Consider the following 16720-nt stretch of genomic DNA (forward strand, 5'->3'; position numbering starts at 1 on the left):
ACCACAAACTGTAAAAAAAAAAGCCACAAACACTCAGTTTCAATAGGGGTTGAGCCACAGATTGTCCTGGCTCACAGCAGAAGTCTGTGATAAGACTTTGTGGCTTTGTGGATGTGTTTGTACAGAGCCACCTGAGCATTCTCAGGGCGCACAGCAGGACATAGGGTGGATGAGAAGAGTCTGGCTGTGACACCACAGCCAGAGCGCCTCGCTGGGCAGCCCCTCACTCTTCATTACTGCACAGAAAACAACTTATTGGCTGAATAATTAGAAAAATCTCCACGTGTCCTCCCTTTTCACCCCTCATACACCTGCACACTGTGGCTGCCCCATCCCTGGCAGCATCCAAGGCCAGGCTGGATGGGGCCTGGAGCAACCTGGGGTAGAGGAAGGTGTCCCTGCCATGGCAGGGGGTGGGATGGGATGGAATTTAAGACTCCTTCAACTCAAAACGTCGTAAAACCTGTGAGGAGTGGCTGAAGGAGCTGGGAAAGGATCTGGAGCCCCAGGAGGGGCTGAGGGAGCCCGGAAGGGTCTGGAGCCCCAGGAGTGAGCCCGGAAAGGGGCTCAGCCTGGAGAAAAGGGGGATCAAGGGGGACCTTCTGGTTCTGCACAACTCACTGACCGGAGGGCACAGCCGGAGGGGGTCGTCCCCTGCTCCCAAGGGACATGACAGGAGAAAACGCCCTCAAGCTGAGCCAGGGGACGTTCAGGTTGGAATTTCCTCACGGAAAGGGCGGTCAGGCTTTGGAAGGGGCTGCGCGGGGCGGTGTTGGAGCCCCCATGGCTGGACGTGCGGCTCCCAGCGCTCCGGGCTCCCTCCGGGCCCCGGCCGCCCCTGCCAGGACCTTCCCCCCTCAGGCGTTCCCGCCCTGCCGCGCCCGCACGTGACCCGCCGCCGCCGCCACGTGACCCGGCGCACGTGACCCGGCGCCATGGCCGCCAGCCGGTACCGGCGCTTCCTGCGGCTCTGCGAGGAATGGCCGGTGGAGGAGACCAAGCAGCAGCGGGACCTGGGCTCCTTCCTGCGGCAGAAGGTGGCACAGGCCTTCCGCGAGGGCGAGAACACGCCGGTGAGGGGCGGGAGGGCGGCATACCCGCGGCGCCGGCCTGGGAGGGCGCGGGGGGCGGCCCGGCGGGGGCTCTGAGGGGGCTCTGAGGGGCCGGGGCGGAGCGCGGGGTTCGAGGCTCACACGCGGCTCTGCCCCGGGGCTCGCAGGGCTGTAGGAGGCTGTGCTCGGGGCTTCATGGAATATTAGGACATCTTGAGCTGCGAGGGAACGGGAACTCCAGGGGTGATGGAGTCCTGCTGCTCCCGGCTGCTCCCGGACCGGGCTCGGCAGCCTTTGGAACACACATCCCGGCAAGGCTTTGGAATACCGGCCACGGGTTTGTTCCTCCACCTGGCAAACTATGCCCGGGACACCTGGACCGTACCTGGGACAAATGAATCGTAGCCAGGACACGGGGTTTGTACCCGGGACTGCATGGTTTGTACCCTTCACACTGGGTTTTGTGCCCAGGACACCGGGTTTGTACCCGGGATAAATGGTTTGTGCCCAGGACACAATGTTTATGCCCAAGACAGTTTGTACCCAGGCTACCTGGTTGGTGCCCAGGACAAATGGTTTATACTCAGCACCCCTGGTTCATACCCAGGACAGCTGTTTTATCCTCAGGATATCTGGTTTATACCCAGTTCTTGCACCTTTTACACCATGTTGTTTGGAGAACCCCGTTCCTGTGGTTATGGGAGTGGGGTACAGGGCTTTGGGAATTTGTCAGCCCTGCTGGAATCCAGTTAATTCCTGTGATGTCCTTCCCTCGAGGGTGGGATGATGGGATGCTGCAGCACTGCCTGACACTGATGGAATGCAGCGGTTCTACAATTGAATTCCGCCTCCAGCTGTAATTCTGTTGGAGTTTAGGCTTTGCTGCTGAAATAAATTAGAGAATCTGCTGCCTGACTTGGCTGCAGACCTTCCCAGGCACGGAGGTGTTGCTGCAGAATGCAAATGTGCCCTTTCTTAGCATAAAAACATTGTTCCAGAGATGCACTTTAGACCTCAAGGGGCCATTAGAGGCTCCTAATCCTGTACTGGTGACCAGAATAGTCTGCAGCAGGCATTTTAGGAAGGGTTTTATTGCTTTTCCATATGCTCAGGACAGCTTAATGTGTTGCACCAGTTGGCTCCAAGATCCCAAAGCTGCCACTGATCCTGGAAATCTGAATTGATGCCTGCAGCAGTGGTGGCAATTTGTGTGTAGAGAGGCTGAATGTGCTGGCAGAAGGAGCTTCTTAGAGGGGAACTAGAGCCACAGGACTTCTTTAGCCATCTAATGGAATGAGATTTGCTGGATTTTCAGGGGAGAGATGCTGTTTGTGCCACCCTTTTAATGGCTGGATCTGCTGGAGCCTTGGGGATCACCTGCAGGGGGATGTGGCTGTCCCTGTATCCTCTCTCCTGCAGAGACCTTTCCCTTACTCTTCCTGCTTCATCCTGACACCTTTCTCTTGTTGTTATTTTTACTCTTGACCTGTTTTAACCATTCTTGGACCAACACTGAGTTCTGGGGTGAGCTGGGCTCATTGTACCACAGTAAAAAACCAACAGGGAAAACACTGTAGACAGGGAAAGCGGCTGAGCAGGGGCTGTGACAGGCAGAGACACCGGGGTGAGCCGGATCTTCCACCTGAAATAGAAATCCAGTTACCCTTCAAGCTGTTCCCTGTCATTTGTGCTGATTTCCCTAATCAATTACAGGCTATTTTTAGCCCCCTACAGGGAGTCCTGGCACCTTGTCCTGGGTGATTCCCTACAATGAGGCAGGTGACAGAAGTGGCCTCGCAGCAGGAAGGGCCACAGATTTCACAGCACCAGCCAATAATGTTCCTTGGGGCTGTGCATTCCCTGTCAGATCTTGTTGGTGCAGAGTTTCAGATCCATTCTGGAAATCCCAGGTGTTGTTATTCCTGCAGGCCGAGCTGGTGGGAGATGGGGGGAAAAACCTGGAGCAGGACAGCAGATGGTCAGGATCCAGCAGTGCACTGGGAATTCTGAGCTGCTCCTTCATGGCCATTGTCCCTTGGAACAAGGAGGGGTTTTGCTGTGGAGGTGTAAAACCAGACTTGTGTGACACTTGTGTCCCCTCAGATCCCTGACCCCGAGGCCTGTGATCAAATGTACGAGAGCTTGGTCAAGATCCACACCAACTTCTACAAAAACAAGGTGAGAGCTGAGGCACTGGCCTCTGCCCCTCTCTTTGGGGGCAGCCACCACCTGCTGCAGGATTCCTGGGAATGGCAGCATGCCTGGGAATGCCAGAGGGACAGCTGAGGGGTGGATGCAACCGTGCCTGTGGTCACCCAGGGCAGCTGCTGGGTGAACAGGGCAGGCCTGGTCCTTGGTATGGATGAACAGAATCCCAGCTGAAAATGCTCTCAGACTGTGCACCTTTTTCATCCACTAAAGTGAATTCTTTGTCTCTTTCCCTCCTTTTCCTGCTCTCCTGGGAAGTACCCACGCCTGAAAGACACCACCTTCACCGGGGTGACAGTGGAGGATTGCAGGACGATCCTAGCCACAGGTACTGCTGCTGGGCTTGGTCTGAGAGGGCAGGGGAAAGGGACATTCTGGTTTTTGGGATGCTCCCTTGCATCCCTCCTCAGCCCCTGAAACTGGAGGGTACCAAGGGGCTGCCTGCAATTCTGTAGAGGTGTTGGATGAGGAGTAAGTTCAGGAATAATTCCGTATTTTGGAGTTAAGAATCAATTGGATTTTGCACTGTCAGGAACCACAGGGGGTTTGCAAAGGCTCTGTGAGGTCAGACAGCAGGATCTGTGTGGAAGGAACAGATTTGCTGCGTCAGCTCAACACTGAGCTCAGCTTCTCTTTCACCATCTTCCAATTCCCTTGGTATTCCTTCTGTGTCAGACCTTGGGAAGGAGCGGGTGCCCCACGCAGAAATGCTCTCACCACATCCCTTATGAAGGGCAGAGCTGGGAGCCAGAGCAGCTTTGTTCTGCTCCAGTTCCTAACTTTGATTGCAGTGCGTGGAAACTGAGTATCAGTTGTTGGTGATAAGAAACTCCCTGCATTGATTGGAAGGGAAACCAACCTCGCCTCGGGCCTGGAATGAAAATTCATTAAGAAGAGAAGTCAGGAAAGGAAATTAGATGGAAGGCAGAGCTGTTTTAAGAGGGTTTCATTTCTCTGCTTGCCTGCTTATCTTCTTCTGGCCCCATCTCTGTCTCCCTTCTCCTTTTTCAGACATTCTGAAACAGATGGAAGACAGGAAAAAAGGGACGTGGAAAAGACTGCGGGAAAAGTTCTCTGCCAAGAAACCCGAGGACGACTTGAAGTGAGGGCCCAGCTCTCAGCTTCTCCACTGTACATATCCCTGAAGCTCTGTGTGTTGCCATGATGAATAAAACCACTTATTCCTCTTAGCAACAGCATTTTTGTTCAGCCCTACCCTTTACATTCTTCATATTTAGTGCCTCCTTTTTTCTGCTGAGAATCTGGGGCAGAGCTTAACACATCCATGCTGGAGCAATGTAGGGAAGGGAACTTTGTGGTGTCAAACCTGGCCCTTTGTATCTCAAAAAATGGAACAAGCAGGAGCTGCCCAGAGGGAGGAGGTGCAGCTTTAAATGTTCTTGTGAAGAGAACAGAGAGGATGTGAAAACCTCTCTGTGCTTGTGTTTGTGTGTTAGCCCAGGGACCAGGGCAGTGCAGGGAAGGAGAACTTTAATCACCACATTTATTTTCCTTCTGAGAAGACAGAGAGGACGGAGGGTGACTTTGCCATGGTGACAGTGGAGCACTGCACGAGTTTAATTGAGATTTTAATCAGCTGCTGCAGAGCTGCTGCTGTTGGAGGAGCCAGCTCTGTGCAGATTCCCCCCAGCCCGAGGAGAGGGATGTGTGGGTTAGTGCAGAGCTGGGGGTGAAGGCAGGATTAAATGACATGCTGCTAGATGGAGCCATAAACACATTTCAAGTGTTCTGCAACTTCACTGTTATGAGCTTTTTTATTCCTTTTTAGAGCTTTACTGCTTTCATCAGTGTCTGTTCTTGGGCTTGGAGCTGGGGCTGGCTTGGGAAGGATGAGTGTCTGGAGCAGAGCTGTGCCAGGGCTCCACAGCACCAACAGCTGCTCCTTTTTATGGGTTTCAGCAGCGATTTCCTGGCAGGCAGTGAAAGAATTTGAAAGTGCAGCAGGCTCTGGTCCAGAGCTCCAGGGACCAAGGCTGGTGCTGGTGGTGGCTCTTCATGGCAGTGTTTGGCAGGGGATGTGCAACACCTGGAGCTGGGAGCAGCGGGCTGGGGAGCACCTTGGGTGCCAGCCCTGCTTTGGGTTCTGTTTGACAGCCCCATCACACAGAGGGCACAGGGAGGGGACTTTCTTTACCACGTTGAAGTTTTTATTATAACATGATTCTGTATTTAATTTAGTTAAGGCAATTTACACTTCAGTTCTTAAGTAACAATGATAACAACTAAAAAAAAAACCAAAACAACAACAACAAAAAAAAAAGGTAAAACATGACACCAGAAATGAAACTAAAACACAGGACACCCCTTCACAGTGAACTCCTGTAAACCTGCAGGCTCCTACTACTGCTGCCCAAAGATCCTTGGTCCACAGAAGGCAAAAGATTTTTAGTTCCCACTAGGACAAGTTCGGCTCCTCATCTGGCAAGTTAATTAAATTAAATCCACCTCCTTGAGTTCAGCTGCTCTTTACTGCACCACAGGATGAAGAGAATTCTGCAAATGGAGAGGGGTCAGCATGGAGCAGGCACAGCAGATAACGAGGGCTGCTTGGCAAATATCCACAGGGACAAGTGGCACTCGGAATAAGTTAAATAGTGTGGCCCTACAGCTACTTACCCCACAGCTGAGGGGCTGGAGCACATGGAGATAAAGATACAACCCTCCACAGTTGCAAAATAAAAGAATTATTGCAATGAGGAATGAAAGTCCTGTATGGTTTATCTTCCTACGAGGGTGTTAGACAAACACCTGGGCCCAGGTGTGGGGTGGGCTCCGGCCAGTCCCTGCTCCTGGGATTGCTTACAAGCTCTAAGGGAGATGCTGCCTGGGAAGCCCTTTCCATGTGGTCCATTGTCCCCAGGCAGTGACAATCCATGCCTGGAGCCCAGGGAGGAGCAGCCTCCTCAGCTGACACAGGTGCAGTCCCTGGAGCTGTGTCTCAGTGGTTCATGGTGTTCTGGACATCCACAAACCCCATCCTCTGCCTGCGCTTCCGCTGCTCCGTCATCTGCAATTCCAACAAGGACACGCTGAGGCAATTCCAGGCCCTCCTGCTCTTGGATGTGCTTCCCAAGTGTCTGACTGTGCTGCTTTGAGTCTCTGCCAGCAAACTCTGAGCTGGTGAGGCACTTCCCAAACCCACGTGTCCCAAGTGTCCCCAATTCCCCCAAAAAGAGCTGCAGGAGCCCTGTGCTTGTCTTTGTGCTGCCTTGGGCAGGTCCTTTCTCCCATTCCCTGCCCTCAGTGGCTATTTTGGGAAGGACAGAGAGTTCCTACAGGGGATTTCCCATTTCCCATACCTGTTCCTTCAGCTCATTCAGCTGGGAGGTGAGGTGGGACACGAGCTTCATGGTGGTGTTGAGTTTGTCCTGCAGATTGCGGATCTCGTTCTGCTCCCCTTCCCCTTCATTGCTGACCAGAGACATGGCTCGCATCCGGGGGAACCAGTCCAGGTTCTTGTTCTGGGAACATGACCATGGACAAGGGCAGTTGGGGTGAGGGGTCAGAGAGGAGGAGGGAAGATAGGGTTTAACAGGCAGCCTCCCTGTGCTTAGGGATTAAAGAAACACTTTGCAAAAATCTGCCATTTTTCCATGCATGGTCCGTTTCTAGGTTGTTTCATGGGCTTAAGTGCAGAAGTTTTCCTTGCTTTGCTTTCCCTCCCTTGCCTAGAAACCCCATTGAAGCCCCACTCCCTGCTTGGTTCAACCCTTCAACTCACAGGACAAACCCTCAAACAGACCACATGGAAAAAACCAGCAAAGAACAAACTCAGGCACTGCACCATTAGCCAATATTTTCCAAAAGGACTTCCCAGAGCTGTTTTTCCTTGGCCAGCCCCTTGTTCCCAGGGCAGGCAGGTTGGGATGGCCAAGGAGCTGCCCTGAGGGCACCTGTACCTTGATCATCTGTGCCACGTAGCTCTCGGGGCCGGTGTAGTCAGTCTTGTTCTTCACCCGCACCAGCACGATGAAGTACAGGTAGTTCCACATGTTGTGCTCATATTTGATGTGCTCCTCAAAGGACACGGTCTTGTTGTCAAACTTGTCCCTTTCCAGCCCTGAGAAAGGCAGGGAAGGGTGGAGAAGGACAGGGAGGTGAGTGAGCAGCAAACACACAGAAGGAAATTCAGCCCAGTGCATCCCCTCCCAAAAGTGACATTTAAGTGCTTTTAAGAATTAGTTGGCATTTAGCACGTAAACATCCAAACCAGGGGGTGACAATCCAGCTGGGGGCCCAGGAGACTTCTGTATAAAATCACAGAATCAGAGAATCATGGAATGGTTTGGGTTGGAAGGGATCTTCCACCCTCTTACAGTATTCCAGGTTGCTCCAAGCCCTGTCCAACCTGGCTTTTGACACTTCCAGGGACGGGGTAGCCACAGCTTCTCTGGGCACCCTGTGCCAGGGCCCCACCACCCTCACAGGGAACAATTTCTTCCCATGTCCTGCTGGTTCTGCCTCTGCCCATTAAAATAAACCCAGAGGATCTTTAGAGGAAAAAGCAGAGAGCTTTACTGGGGTTTTCTTTTTTTTAATGTCTATTGCTGACTGAAAGGATTCCAGAGCATTTTCTCTGTTATATTTCTCCAGTGATATGCTGCTTTTTTCCCCCCACTGGCCAAGGGAAGGTCTCAGCAGTGAGATGCAAGAATCCCACAATGTGGTTTTAGTTTAACACCTCATTAGCAGGGTGAGGAACAACTCGGAGAATTTCCCTCCAGCTGTGTCCTTGTTTAAACCCCTCCCAGTGCAGTGACCCCTCAACGAACAGATTCAAGCTTTGCAGTGATAAATAAAAACCAGAATCCAGCTGAAATTCTTTTCCTTCCCCCAAGCTGGGAGGGAAGGAAGAGCTTTGGGGCAATTCCTGTATTCCCAGTGCTCACCACAAATAAAACAAGTGGTCTTCAGGATCTCTTCCTTCTTCTGTTTCTCACTCCTCAGATCAGCAAAGGTGTCAATAATGACCCCAAAGATGAGGTTGAGGACAATGATAATGACAATGAAGAAGAAGAGGAGGTCGTAGACAACTCGAGCAGGGAACAGGGACTCCTGTAGTGGGTGAGAGGGAGAATTGGGTGTCTTGCAAGCTCTGCTCCAGCCAGCCCTGTGACACAGCTGCGGCTGCGGCACCAGGGGAGGAGGAGAACATGAGAGATGGAGCTGGATGTGTTGCAGCTCCCAGGGAGAGGGGCCAGCAGTGATTGCAGCAGGGTTTGGCAGAAGAAGGAAGTCCCAGGTGCTGTCCCCACTCACATCCTTGGAGGGTTTCCTCAGGATGTCCCCCACGCCGCCGCCGTTGCGCAGGCCGTGGTTGAGGACGGTGACGATGCACATGAGCAGCGTGTCACAGGCACGTTCCCACTGCTCTGGGTCAGCTTCTGGGGAGGAGAGCAGGGCAAGGACTCAGAGCACAGGCAGAGCACCAGACCCTGGCTGTGGCATGGTTCCAGCTGCAGTGGCAGTGACACAGGAGCAGCTGCTGCTGTTGTGATGTCCCAGCCAGCAGCTCCTCCAGCAGCCAAATGCTCCTGCAGCTCCCACCTCCTTTCTGATTAAATCAATCCACCCCAACATTTTTTATGCCAGGGTCAGTGCAAAATTCACAGGCCTCTTGCCCAATACGTCCCAGGAAGCAGATTGAGTTTCTACCTTGGAAAAGCTGGGATTTTCCTCAGCTGGCTGGCAAATCCACGCTGCCACACAGAGCTGGCATTTCCACAGGGCTCTCTTACCTTCCAAGGCAGTGGGTGCAGCAGAGCAGCTGATTTTGTCACTGCTGCACGACTCCATGAAGGTCTCCACGTTCTTTTGCATCCCCAAGGGATCATCTGCAAGGAAGAGTCCCCAGCTCTGTGAGAGCAGCACCTCTCCCCAGCAAACCACTGCCATGGGCTCCCAGGAAGATGCCAACCTTCCTGGGAAAAGCTTGCCTCATATTCTCCTACTTTTTCTAGGCCCTGAAGCTTTTTCTCAGAGTTGAGACCCTCCAGAGCTGACCCTTCATTGGTAGCTCTGTGCCCCCTTCTCTGCCACCTCTAACCCCAAACCCTGCTCTGTGCAGCACGAGCACAAAGCTGTCCTCTCTGTGACCCCAAAACCAGTGCTCCCAGTGTGAAAACCCCACACAGCACACCCTGAGATGTGTGTGGAGGGTCCCACAGCGTCCCACGACCCCCTGCACTGCCCAACCTTTGGCTTTGCTGTCCGGCAGCCGGTCCACCTCGAGGATGAAGTCATCCTTCAGGAACAGGAAGCCCACGATGGAGAAGAGGTAGACGAGGATGAGGGCCAGCAGGGCTGTCAGCAGGATGGAGCGCCCGTTCCGTGTCACGCTTTTGATGACATTAAACAAGGTCTCCTCACGGTAGATCAAGTCAAACAGCTGAAAGGACCCAGGAGCAAAGAAATGCTGCGGGGTGCTTCTCTTGATAATGCCTGGCCTATCTATATCCCCTTTTATCCTGAGATCTTGGATCGCTCAGCAGACCTTGACTAACTTTTCTCACAAAGCCTTTAAGTTTCCCAGCTTACTGAAGGGAAGCAGAGAAGAATGGAGTGACTTATTCACAGCAGGAGAGCCAAGAATAGACCACATGTACCCTGGCTCTGCCCTCGCCAGCTCACGTTGCCTCCCAGCTGACCCAGATAAAACACACAGCAGATTAGAAGGAGAGATACAGCCCAGGACCAGGAGAGAGACAGCAATAGATACTGTCAGGAGGCAGAAAGCTCAGCCCATGCAAAGATTAGAGCACAGGGAATTGTTCTCTCCGCTATCAATCAGCCCCTGGGAGGTGTCACAGGAACCTTCCAGCTCCTAAGGCAGCAGCCAGGCTGCCTGTGCCCCCAGGCACCTGAATTTATCATACCAGGATGCTGTAGAAGAGCTCGTGCACGAAGAGCCCCAGGACGCTGGTCACGATGTAGCCGACGTGGTAGAGGAATTCCACATCCATGATCATGGCCTTGTAGCCACGGATGAAGGTGCCTCGGTTGCCCACGAAGCTCACCACGAACACGATCTTGTTGGTCAGCTGGGGACGGCCAGAAACGGGAGGGAGTGGGGTTAGCTGTGCTCTGGGAAGGCAGGACAGCTTCCTGATCCCCCTGGGGAGGTGCAGAACTCACATTGAGAGCGCCCAGGATGTTGAGGGTGAGCCCGATGCCCAGGTAGTAGATGGAGCGCAGGATTAGGGCCACCAGCAGCGGCCTCACCCCGTAGCGCTTGGTGAACAGGGCCATGATGGAGAAGCAGATCAGGATCCAGAAGAGCAGGGAGATCAGTGGGGAATCCAGCACTCCTGGCAAGAGGAACACACGGATGCTAAAGGCAGGGGCGCTGCTGCTGCCAGGCTGTCCTGCCACACTAATGAGCTCTTTATCAGAAATGATGATGCTGCGCTGCAGGGTTTGTGTTGGTTCAGATGGGTTTTGCTGATACATTTTCTGACATCTTTTATCCGAGAGCTCAGAACTACTGTAGGTGATGGAGGCTTTGCCTGACCACAGGAATGTATCCCATCACTGCTCCCCACATTGTACAAACAGGGGAAGGGCAGGAGAAGAGAGGTTTCCCTGAGAAGGAAAGGGTGGGAGGGCTGGAAACCGAAATCCTGATTAATTCTTTATCCAACTGGGGTTGTAGGAGCCCAAGGATCTGCCTTTATCCAGCCCAAGGACCTGCTCCTTCCACCCTGAGGAGCAGCAGGTCTGAGGCACTTACCCATGGAAGTGGCTTCCACGTAGGGGTAGAAGAAAGCGATGATGATGTTGATGAAGACGGCCAGGTTGAAGGAAATGCTTCCCCAGAGCGTCATTCTGCGGGAGAACCAGTACATCAGCGGCATGCCTGGGGGGAGAGGAGGCAACACACAAACCTCAGCCAGCCTCGTGCCAACCAGGTCCTCCTGGAGCCCCTGTGCCCTCCTGGAGCTCCTGGGCCCTCCCTGCCCCTCTGTGCCATCCCAGACCCCTGTGGGCTCTGCAGCTGCTGCCCCCAGACCTACCCAGCCTCCCACCTTCCTCAAACCATTCATGAAGTGTTTTGAAAACATTCCTGTTCGTCTGTTAGAAGAGGAGTGCACCTTCTAAGTGGCTCTGCTCACATTCCTTGGTCTCCCAGCCCTCTGGAAACCTGCTCTGAGACCCTGCAATCAGGTTGGCTCTGTCCTCCCTCACAGCTCCTACACTACTCCTCAGCTGCATCCCAGTACCCATAGTGTGACCCTCTACTCAGTTCCTGGGATTTACAGCCAGGATTTCCACCCTGGAGGCCCCTGAGCAGGTCTGCAGGGGGCAGAGAAACAGATCTTATTTCCCATGTGCAGCTACAAGACCCTGGCTTAGGAGAAGGCAACAGAAAGGGCTTTCCAGGGAAAACACCTCAGCTGGAATCCTAGGGAATGTGAGCAAGGTGCCCCTCAGGCTGAGGAGAAACTGCCCTGAGAGCACAGAGGAGCCCCATGGCTGGGATTTTAACCCTCACTCCCTGCACTGTGCCAGGTGTGCGGTGCTCTGCAGAGCTCAGGCAGCCCAGCCATGCCATTCCCTGCAGGAATGTCCCCAGATTCCCAGTGGGACAGGGAGGGAGGCTCTGCCTCGCTCTTACTGCGCAGCTTCTTCTGCCACTCCATCTCGTTGTGCAGGAAGGAGGACTGGTCAAAGAAGTCGCTGACTTTGCTGCCCTGCTCGTCCTGCTCCGTGGTGGTGAAGAGCCTGTACTTGGTCTCCTTGGTGAGGAACTCACAGATCCCAGGCACGGGGAAGATGATCTGCTCCATGCTCCGGTCCAGCCGCACGATCTGCAGGATGCAGAGCCCTCAGATCCTGCCCTGCTGTGGTTTTTTCCTCTTTCCCACATCCAGCTGTGCCTTCCCCTCCTCCCTCCCACTCCACAGGGTCCAAATGTTGTCAGCCCCTCATTTAAAATCTTCCAAAGTTCCCCCAGCAGAGGCAGCCCTGGCTGGGGTAAGTGGGAGTGTGGGAATGGGGGATCCATGCCAAGGATGAGGCTGCTGGATCAGCTGCATCCCACTGCTGCTGGGAGAGAAGGGCAGGGTCCAGGGGGCTGCTCATCCCTCAGTTCCTGGAGCAAATGCTCCTGCCAGCATAGGGGTGGTAAGAGGGGGCAGCTCCTGGTGCAAAATAATCAGACATGAGGCATCTGGAGCCAGGTGGGGTTCATGGGCCATGGGCAGGCTGGAAAGCCAACAGCCAGGAGGTCTTGCCTCAATTTGGGATGTGTGCTTCTCGTAATAAGCCAGTGGATCCTCCTCTTCCTCCTGCACTGGGGCCGTGGACTTCAGCATCTGCGACAGCTGCTTGTTGTTAAGGCTGAGCTGGATGGGGAGAGGGAAAGGGAGAGGATGAGGATCCAGCCAGAAGCTGGATCTGACTGTTCCCACAACGTGCCTCAACATCTCCCACAGCTGATGAGGTTTTCAGGGAAAGGCAAATGAATTAAAGCTTCCGTGAGGGGTGCGAGTGCTCCCCGCGGTGACAGACAATCGATTCCCTGCAATAATTACATCCAAGTGCTGCTAATCCACAAATTACAAACCAGTGCTCACAAAACCCCTGGGGAAATCACATTCCTGCTGAATCTTGTCGGGATCTGAGGTACCTGGGCAAGGAATGGTAGCAAAGGACTCAGCCCTTCCTTTCTGAAGGGAAGGGGGGAAGTGGGTAAGGGCAGGATCCCCCCAGGGCCACCAGCCTGTGTCACCCCACAGCAGGGAACACACACCTTTCGGCTTCTACCTCTGGCTAAAAGGGCATTTAGGTGTCTCTCTCTCTCTAATCCCCTGGGGAGCACCAAAATCCATCAAACCCTGAGCAACAAAGCCCAGGTGGGCTCTGCAAAGGCTTTTTACAGCCTCGGATCAGGGCGGCTTGTGGGGGCCGTGCCTCTCCATACCATGGATGAGATTCCCTCCTCCTCCTCCTCCTGGATTCGCTTCACTGGCTTCAGGAGCTGCTGCAGAGACTTGTTGTGTCGGGAGAGCTGGGAGGGGGACAGGGGTGGTGACAGTGAGCACAGGATGGCAGGCAGCCACCAGCACACACAGGAGGGGCACAGGGGGCACAGGATGGCCAGCAAGCCATGGCTGCTCCCCACAGCCAAAGGCACATTTGGCTCCTCAGGGAGGCCACTCTGCCCGGAGGAAATGTGCAAAATTATGGAGGGAAATGTGCATCATTATGCAGGGAAAAGTGCAACCCGTGAGCACAGCCCGGCAGGATGCTTTTACAGCTCCCTACCTGCAGCGCCAGGATATAAATGTTGTGTCCAACTTCCCGGGGGGAAACCTCGGCGTTCTCACACTCCTCCTCCTGCAGGTAGGCCTTCTTAATCACATCCACCTGCAAGGCAGCACAGGGGCACTGAGCTCCCCCCCACTCCCTGCTTCCTCCTCCAGCCAGGATTTGGGCAGCAGGAGCAGCAGTGGGGCAGGGGAGGCACAAACTGCAGCAGGACCCAGGGCAGAGGATGTGCAGCAGTGGGGCAGGGGAGGCACAAAATGCAACAGGACCCAGGGCAGAGGATGTGCAGCTGTGGGCTGGGGGCTTGGTGGGACATTCCCAGTCCCCTCACCAGTTCCTGGGGACGGAGGCTGATGAGGATCCGCTCGGCGTTTTCGCTGTCGTGCCTGCTCTCCATGAGGGCCAGGAGGAGCTTGGAGGCATTGTCCTGGTGAGGAGAAGCCCTTGGTGAGGGGAGCTGTGCCCTGCCACTGCCCAGGGCTTTGGGGTGGGCAGAATTATCCTGTGCCCCCACCAACTCCCTTGTTCCAGGGGCATCTGAGCGTGGTGGAGATGCCCCAGCCCTGCCCAAGAGTCTGGCACAGGCAGGGTCCCCTCTACAGGGCCAACCTCACCCCACAGCACACCCCGTGACCCTGTCCTTGCAGTGACACACTCAGTGACACGTGGACATGTCCCCAGCACCCCAGCCCAGTCCTCTGTGCACCTTCAGCTGCAGGACCAGGTCCATCCGGTACTTGCAGAGGGGGCTGATGTCATTCAGGATCAGGGCTGTGATGATGTCGATCCCGTTGGACTCGTGGGTCACGATGCAGCTCTGGGGGGGTCGGGCAGTGTGTTATCCCACAGATCCTGCCAGTCCTCCCAGCTCCACCCTCCAGCACAGCCCTGGTCTGAAACACTGCCCTGCCTGCAGCCCTGGGCCCCCAAACCTCCCCTCTCCCTGCAAAGGACCCATTCACACCACTGAATTATTTCCCCCCCCATCTGCATCACCCCATTTGGCAGCCAAGCAGCAGCTGGTGACTGTGCAGGAGCCCTGTGACCTCTGCTGCCCACACTCTGAACCCAAAACCTGCCCCTGCTTCCCCCACATTCCCCCCAGAAGCTGCCCTGGTCTGTGATGAGATTTGGGGAATGCCCCCCAGACCTGGTTCTCGTGGCAGGGCCCCTGGCAGTACTCGGTCAGGGTCTCCAGGGTCTGGGTGATGAGAGCCACATTGTACTCGTTGATGTAGAGGCCGAGCAGCCCCAGCCCGCCCGTGGTGCTGCCACACATGATGTCCAGGAACTGCAGTGTCTCACACACCAGGTTGTAGTTGGTTTTGTTGTTCTGGCACCGCAGGAAGTTCTGTGGAGCAGAGCCCGGCAATGGGGTCCCAATCCCTCTCTCCCCACACCCCTCCAGCTGCAGTTTGAGGCACATTTGGGCTGGGACTCCCCCTGTAACCTACAGACCTCAGTCCCACAGCCACTCCTGCCATGAACTCCCACAACCCCAAGTTGGATGGAGCACTGCACATGGGGAAACTGAGGCACAGAGCTGCCACAGAATTTTGAGGCCAAACTGGGGCAGATCCCAACTGTCACCCTGATTTTTTAAGATTCTCTAAGCCTTCTGATGTTTACATCCTTGTAATGAACTTTCTCACACACTTTCTGTAAATAACTCATTGTTTTGCATTTTTTTATAGAAGAGGAGAACTTTGATGGACCGTTGGTTTGCCCAGTGGCATTGGAGAGGTGGCACTGTCACCCTCCAACCCACTGTCACTTTTGGAAACCTATAAATGTTAAAGCCAGAAAATAAACCACCCCTTTTACATTGAGAACAGCAGCGTGCCCACGTCGTGTCGTTTCCAACCTTCCCCCAGCCCGAGCCCAGAGCTGACCCCCAGAACCCAGAGCCCCAGCACCGACCTGCAGGTCCCGGTTGTGGTTCTCGCAGAGCAGCTGCAGGAAGCGCAGGATGGGCTCCATGATCAGCACTGTCACCCCCATCTCGTTGTTCTGGCCCTGCTCCCCGGGGTCGTGGCCCTTGCGGAACCCCACGGCCATCGGGTACCGCGTGGGGGTGCCGGGCAGCAGGAAGGTGTCTCCTCGTCCTGGAGGGAATGTGTCACAGATGTGTTTTATGAAAAATCCTTTCCTTAGGATTTTTTCTCCTGAGAGGCCTCAGGAACAAAATGTGAACAATGATTGTCTGCTGCTGTGGAATGCAACAGGTGGATCTATGATGGGTCTCATGTGGTTGTTTCTAATTAATGGCCAATCGCAGTCCAGCTGTCTCAGACTGTCTCAGTCACAAGATTTTGTTATCATTCTTTTTCTATTCTTAGCCAGCCTTCCGATGAAATCCTTTCTTCTATTCTTTTAGGATAGTTTTAATATAATATATATCATAAAATAATAAATCAAACCTTCTAAAACATAGAGTCAACATTCTGATCTCTTCCCTCATCCTGAGACCCCTGTGAACACCACCACAGGAATTGTCCCCTCCTCAGCTCAGGCTGTCACCAAGCCAGTGCTGGCCTTCCTGAGGGGACCAGGGGACACAGCCCTGTACCTTTGGTGGCAGGCTCTGGCTCGTCCTTGTCCTCGCGGGGCTTGTTCCCGATGTCACTCATGTTCACCGACACCGTGGACTTGGTCTCCTGCTGCGCCTTCTTCATCCGGTCGTGCAGAACCTTGAAGAACTTCTCGGACTTCTTGTCGCTCGTCATGAGGTTGTAAAAGGATTTCTGGTGAAAGGACATTCGTTCAGGTCCCCACCACGGGGCCCAAAGTGTCCCTGCCTGTCCCTCTGGGGAGCAGCCTCAGCACTGCAGACATTGCCCAGGATAACCTGGTTTTTGCTGGAGCCCAACTGGGTTTTGCACACACCATTTTTCAGCTTCCCTGTGACAAAGGGTTTGGGATAGCCCTGGAAGTTCCCCACCAGTGCTGCAGCCCTGAGCCATTTTAGGAATTCCCGGCAGAGGGCATCAGCAGAACTCCAGAAACAACCTGGAGCCACCTGCCCCTCCCACAGCCTCCAGGCTTTCATTCAGCCACGGAGCTGGGAAACTCAAATCATCAGACTTCCGCACAAACAAGAGGTGTTTTGGCCAAACCCACTGCCCGGGGCTGAGCACTGGACCCTCACCCTGCCCACACCAACCCCTGGC

The 16720-nt window shown here is 54.3% G+C and overlaps 2 protein-coding genes across 3 annotated transcripts in view; one reads left to right on the top strand and one right to left on the bottom strand.

The window, feature by feature from the left end:
* The first annotated feature begins 919 nt into the window (after positions 1 to 919).
* On the top strand, positions 920 to 4450 carry UQCC2 (ubiquinol-cytochrome c reductase complex assembly factor 2). 2 transcript variants are annotated; one of them, XM_084220612.1, is made up of 4 exons: positions 920 to 1037; positions 3156 to 3230; positions 3519 to 3588; positions 4272 to 4450. In XM_084220612.1, exons 1-4 carry the CDS (start codon positions 936 to 938, stop codon positions 4364 to 4366), a joined length of 342 nt encoding a protein of 113 aa, XP_084076738.1. In that variant the 5' UTR covers positions 920 to 935; the 3' UTR covers positions 4367 to 4450. The 2 variants fall into 2 exon arrangements, with proteins under 2 accessions (XP_084076738.1, XP_084076737.1); XM_084220611.1 differs by having other exon boundaries at positions 921 to 1073.
* A 966-nt stretch (positions 4451 to 5416) lies between these two features.
* Positions 5417 to 16720, bottom strand: part of ITPR3 (inositol 1,4,5-trisphosphate receptor type 3) — a 36979-nt gene continuing 25675 nt past the window's right edge. The window contains exons 40-58 of the mRNA XM_084220806.1: positions 16120 to 16294; positions 15471 to 15655; positions 14701 to 14901; positions 14257 to 14367; positions 13882 to 13977; positions 13548 to 13649; positions 13204 to 13290; positions 12515 to 12625; positions 11896 to 12088; positions 11011 to 11136; positions 10416 to 10588; positions 10157 to 10321; positions 9477 to 9669; positions 9020 to 9115; positions 8541 to 8665; positions 8171 to 8336; positions 7181 to 7341; positions 6581 to 6742; positions 5417 to 6288 (exon numbers count right to left, since the gene is read on the bottom strand). Coding sequence (XP_084076932.1) covers positions 6220 to 6288; positions 6581 to 6742; positions 7181 to 7341; positions 8171 to 8336; positions 8541 to 8665; positions 9020 to 9115; positions 9477 to 9669; positions 10157 to 10321; positions 10416 to 10588; positions 11011 to 11136; positions 11896 to 12088; positions 12515 to 12625; positions 13204 to 13290; positions 13548 to 13649; positions 13882 to 13977; positions 14257 to 14367; positions 14701 to 14901; positions 15471 to 15655; positions 16120 to 16294 — 2697 coding nt within the window. The 3' untranslated portion in view covers positions 5417 to 6219. The remainder of the gene's footprint in view (positions 6289 to 6580; positions 6743 to 7180; positions 7342 to 8170; positions 8337 to 8540; positions 8666 to 9019; positions 9116 to 9476; positions 9670 to 10156; positions 10322 to 10415; positions 10589 to 11010; positions 11137 to 11895; positions 12089 to 12514; positions 12626 to 13203; positions 13291 to 13547; positions 13650 to 13881; positions 13978 to 14256; positions 14368 to 14700; positions 14902 to 15470; positions 15656 to 16119; positions 16295 to 16720) is intronic.

This window comes from Fringilla coelebs (assembly GCF_963513975.1).
Source record: "Fringilla coelebs genome assembly, chromosome: 23".
NCBI lineage: Eukaryota > Metazoa > Chordata > Aves > Passeriformes > Fringillidae > Fringilla > Fringilla coelebs.

Coding starts and splice junctions, on each gene's coding strand:
- UQCC2 (XM_084220611.1), top strand. CDS start 936: ATGGCCGCCAGCCGGTACCGGCGCTTCCTGCGGCTCTGCGAGGAATGG. Junction 1,074..3,155: donor GCGAGGGCGAGAACACGCCG/GTGAGGGGCGGG, acceptor GTGTCCCCTCAG/ATCCCTGACCCCGAGGCCTG. Junction 3,231..3,518: donor CCAACTTCTACAAAAACAAG/GTGAGAGCTGAG, acceptor TCTCCTGGGAAG/TACCCACGCCTGAAAGACAC.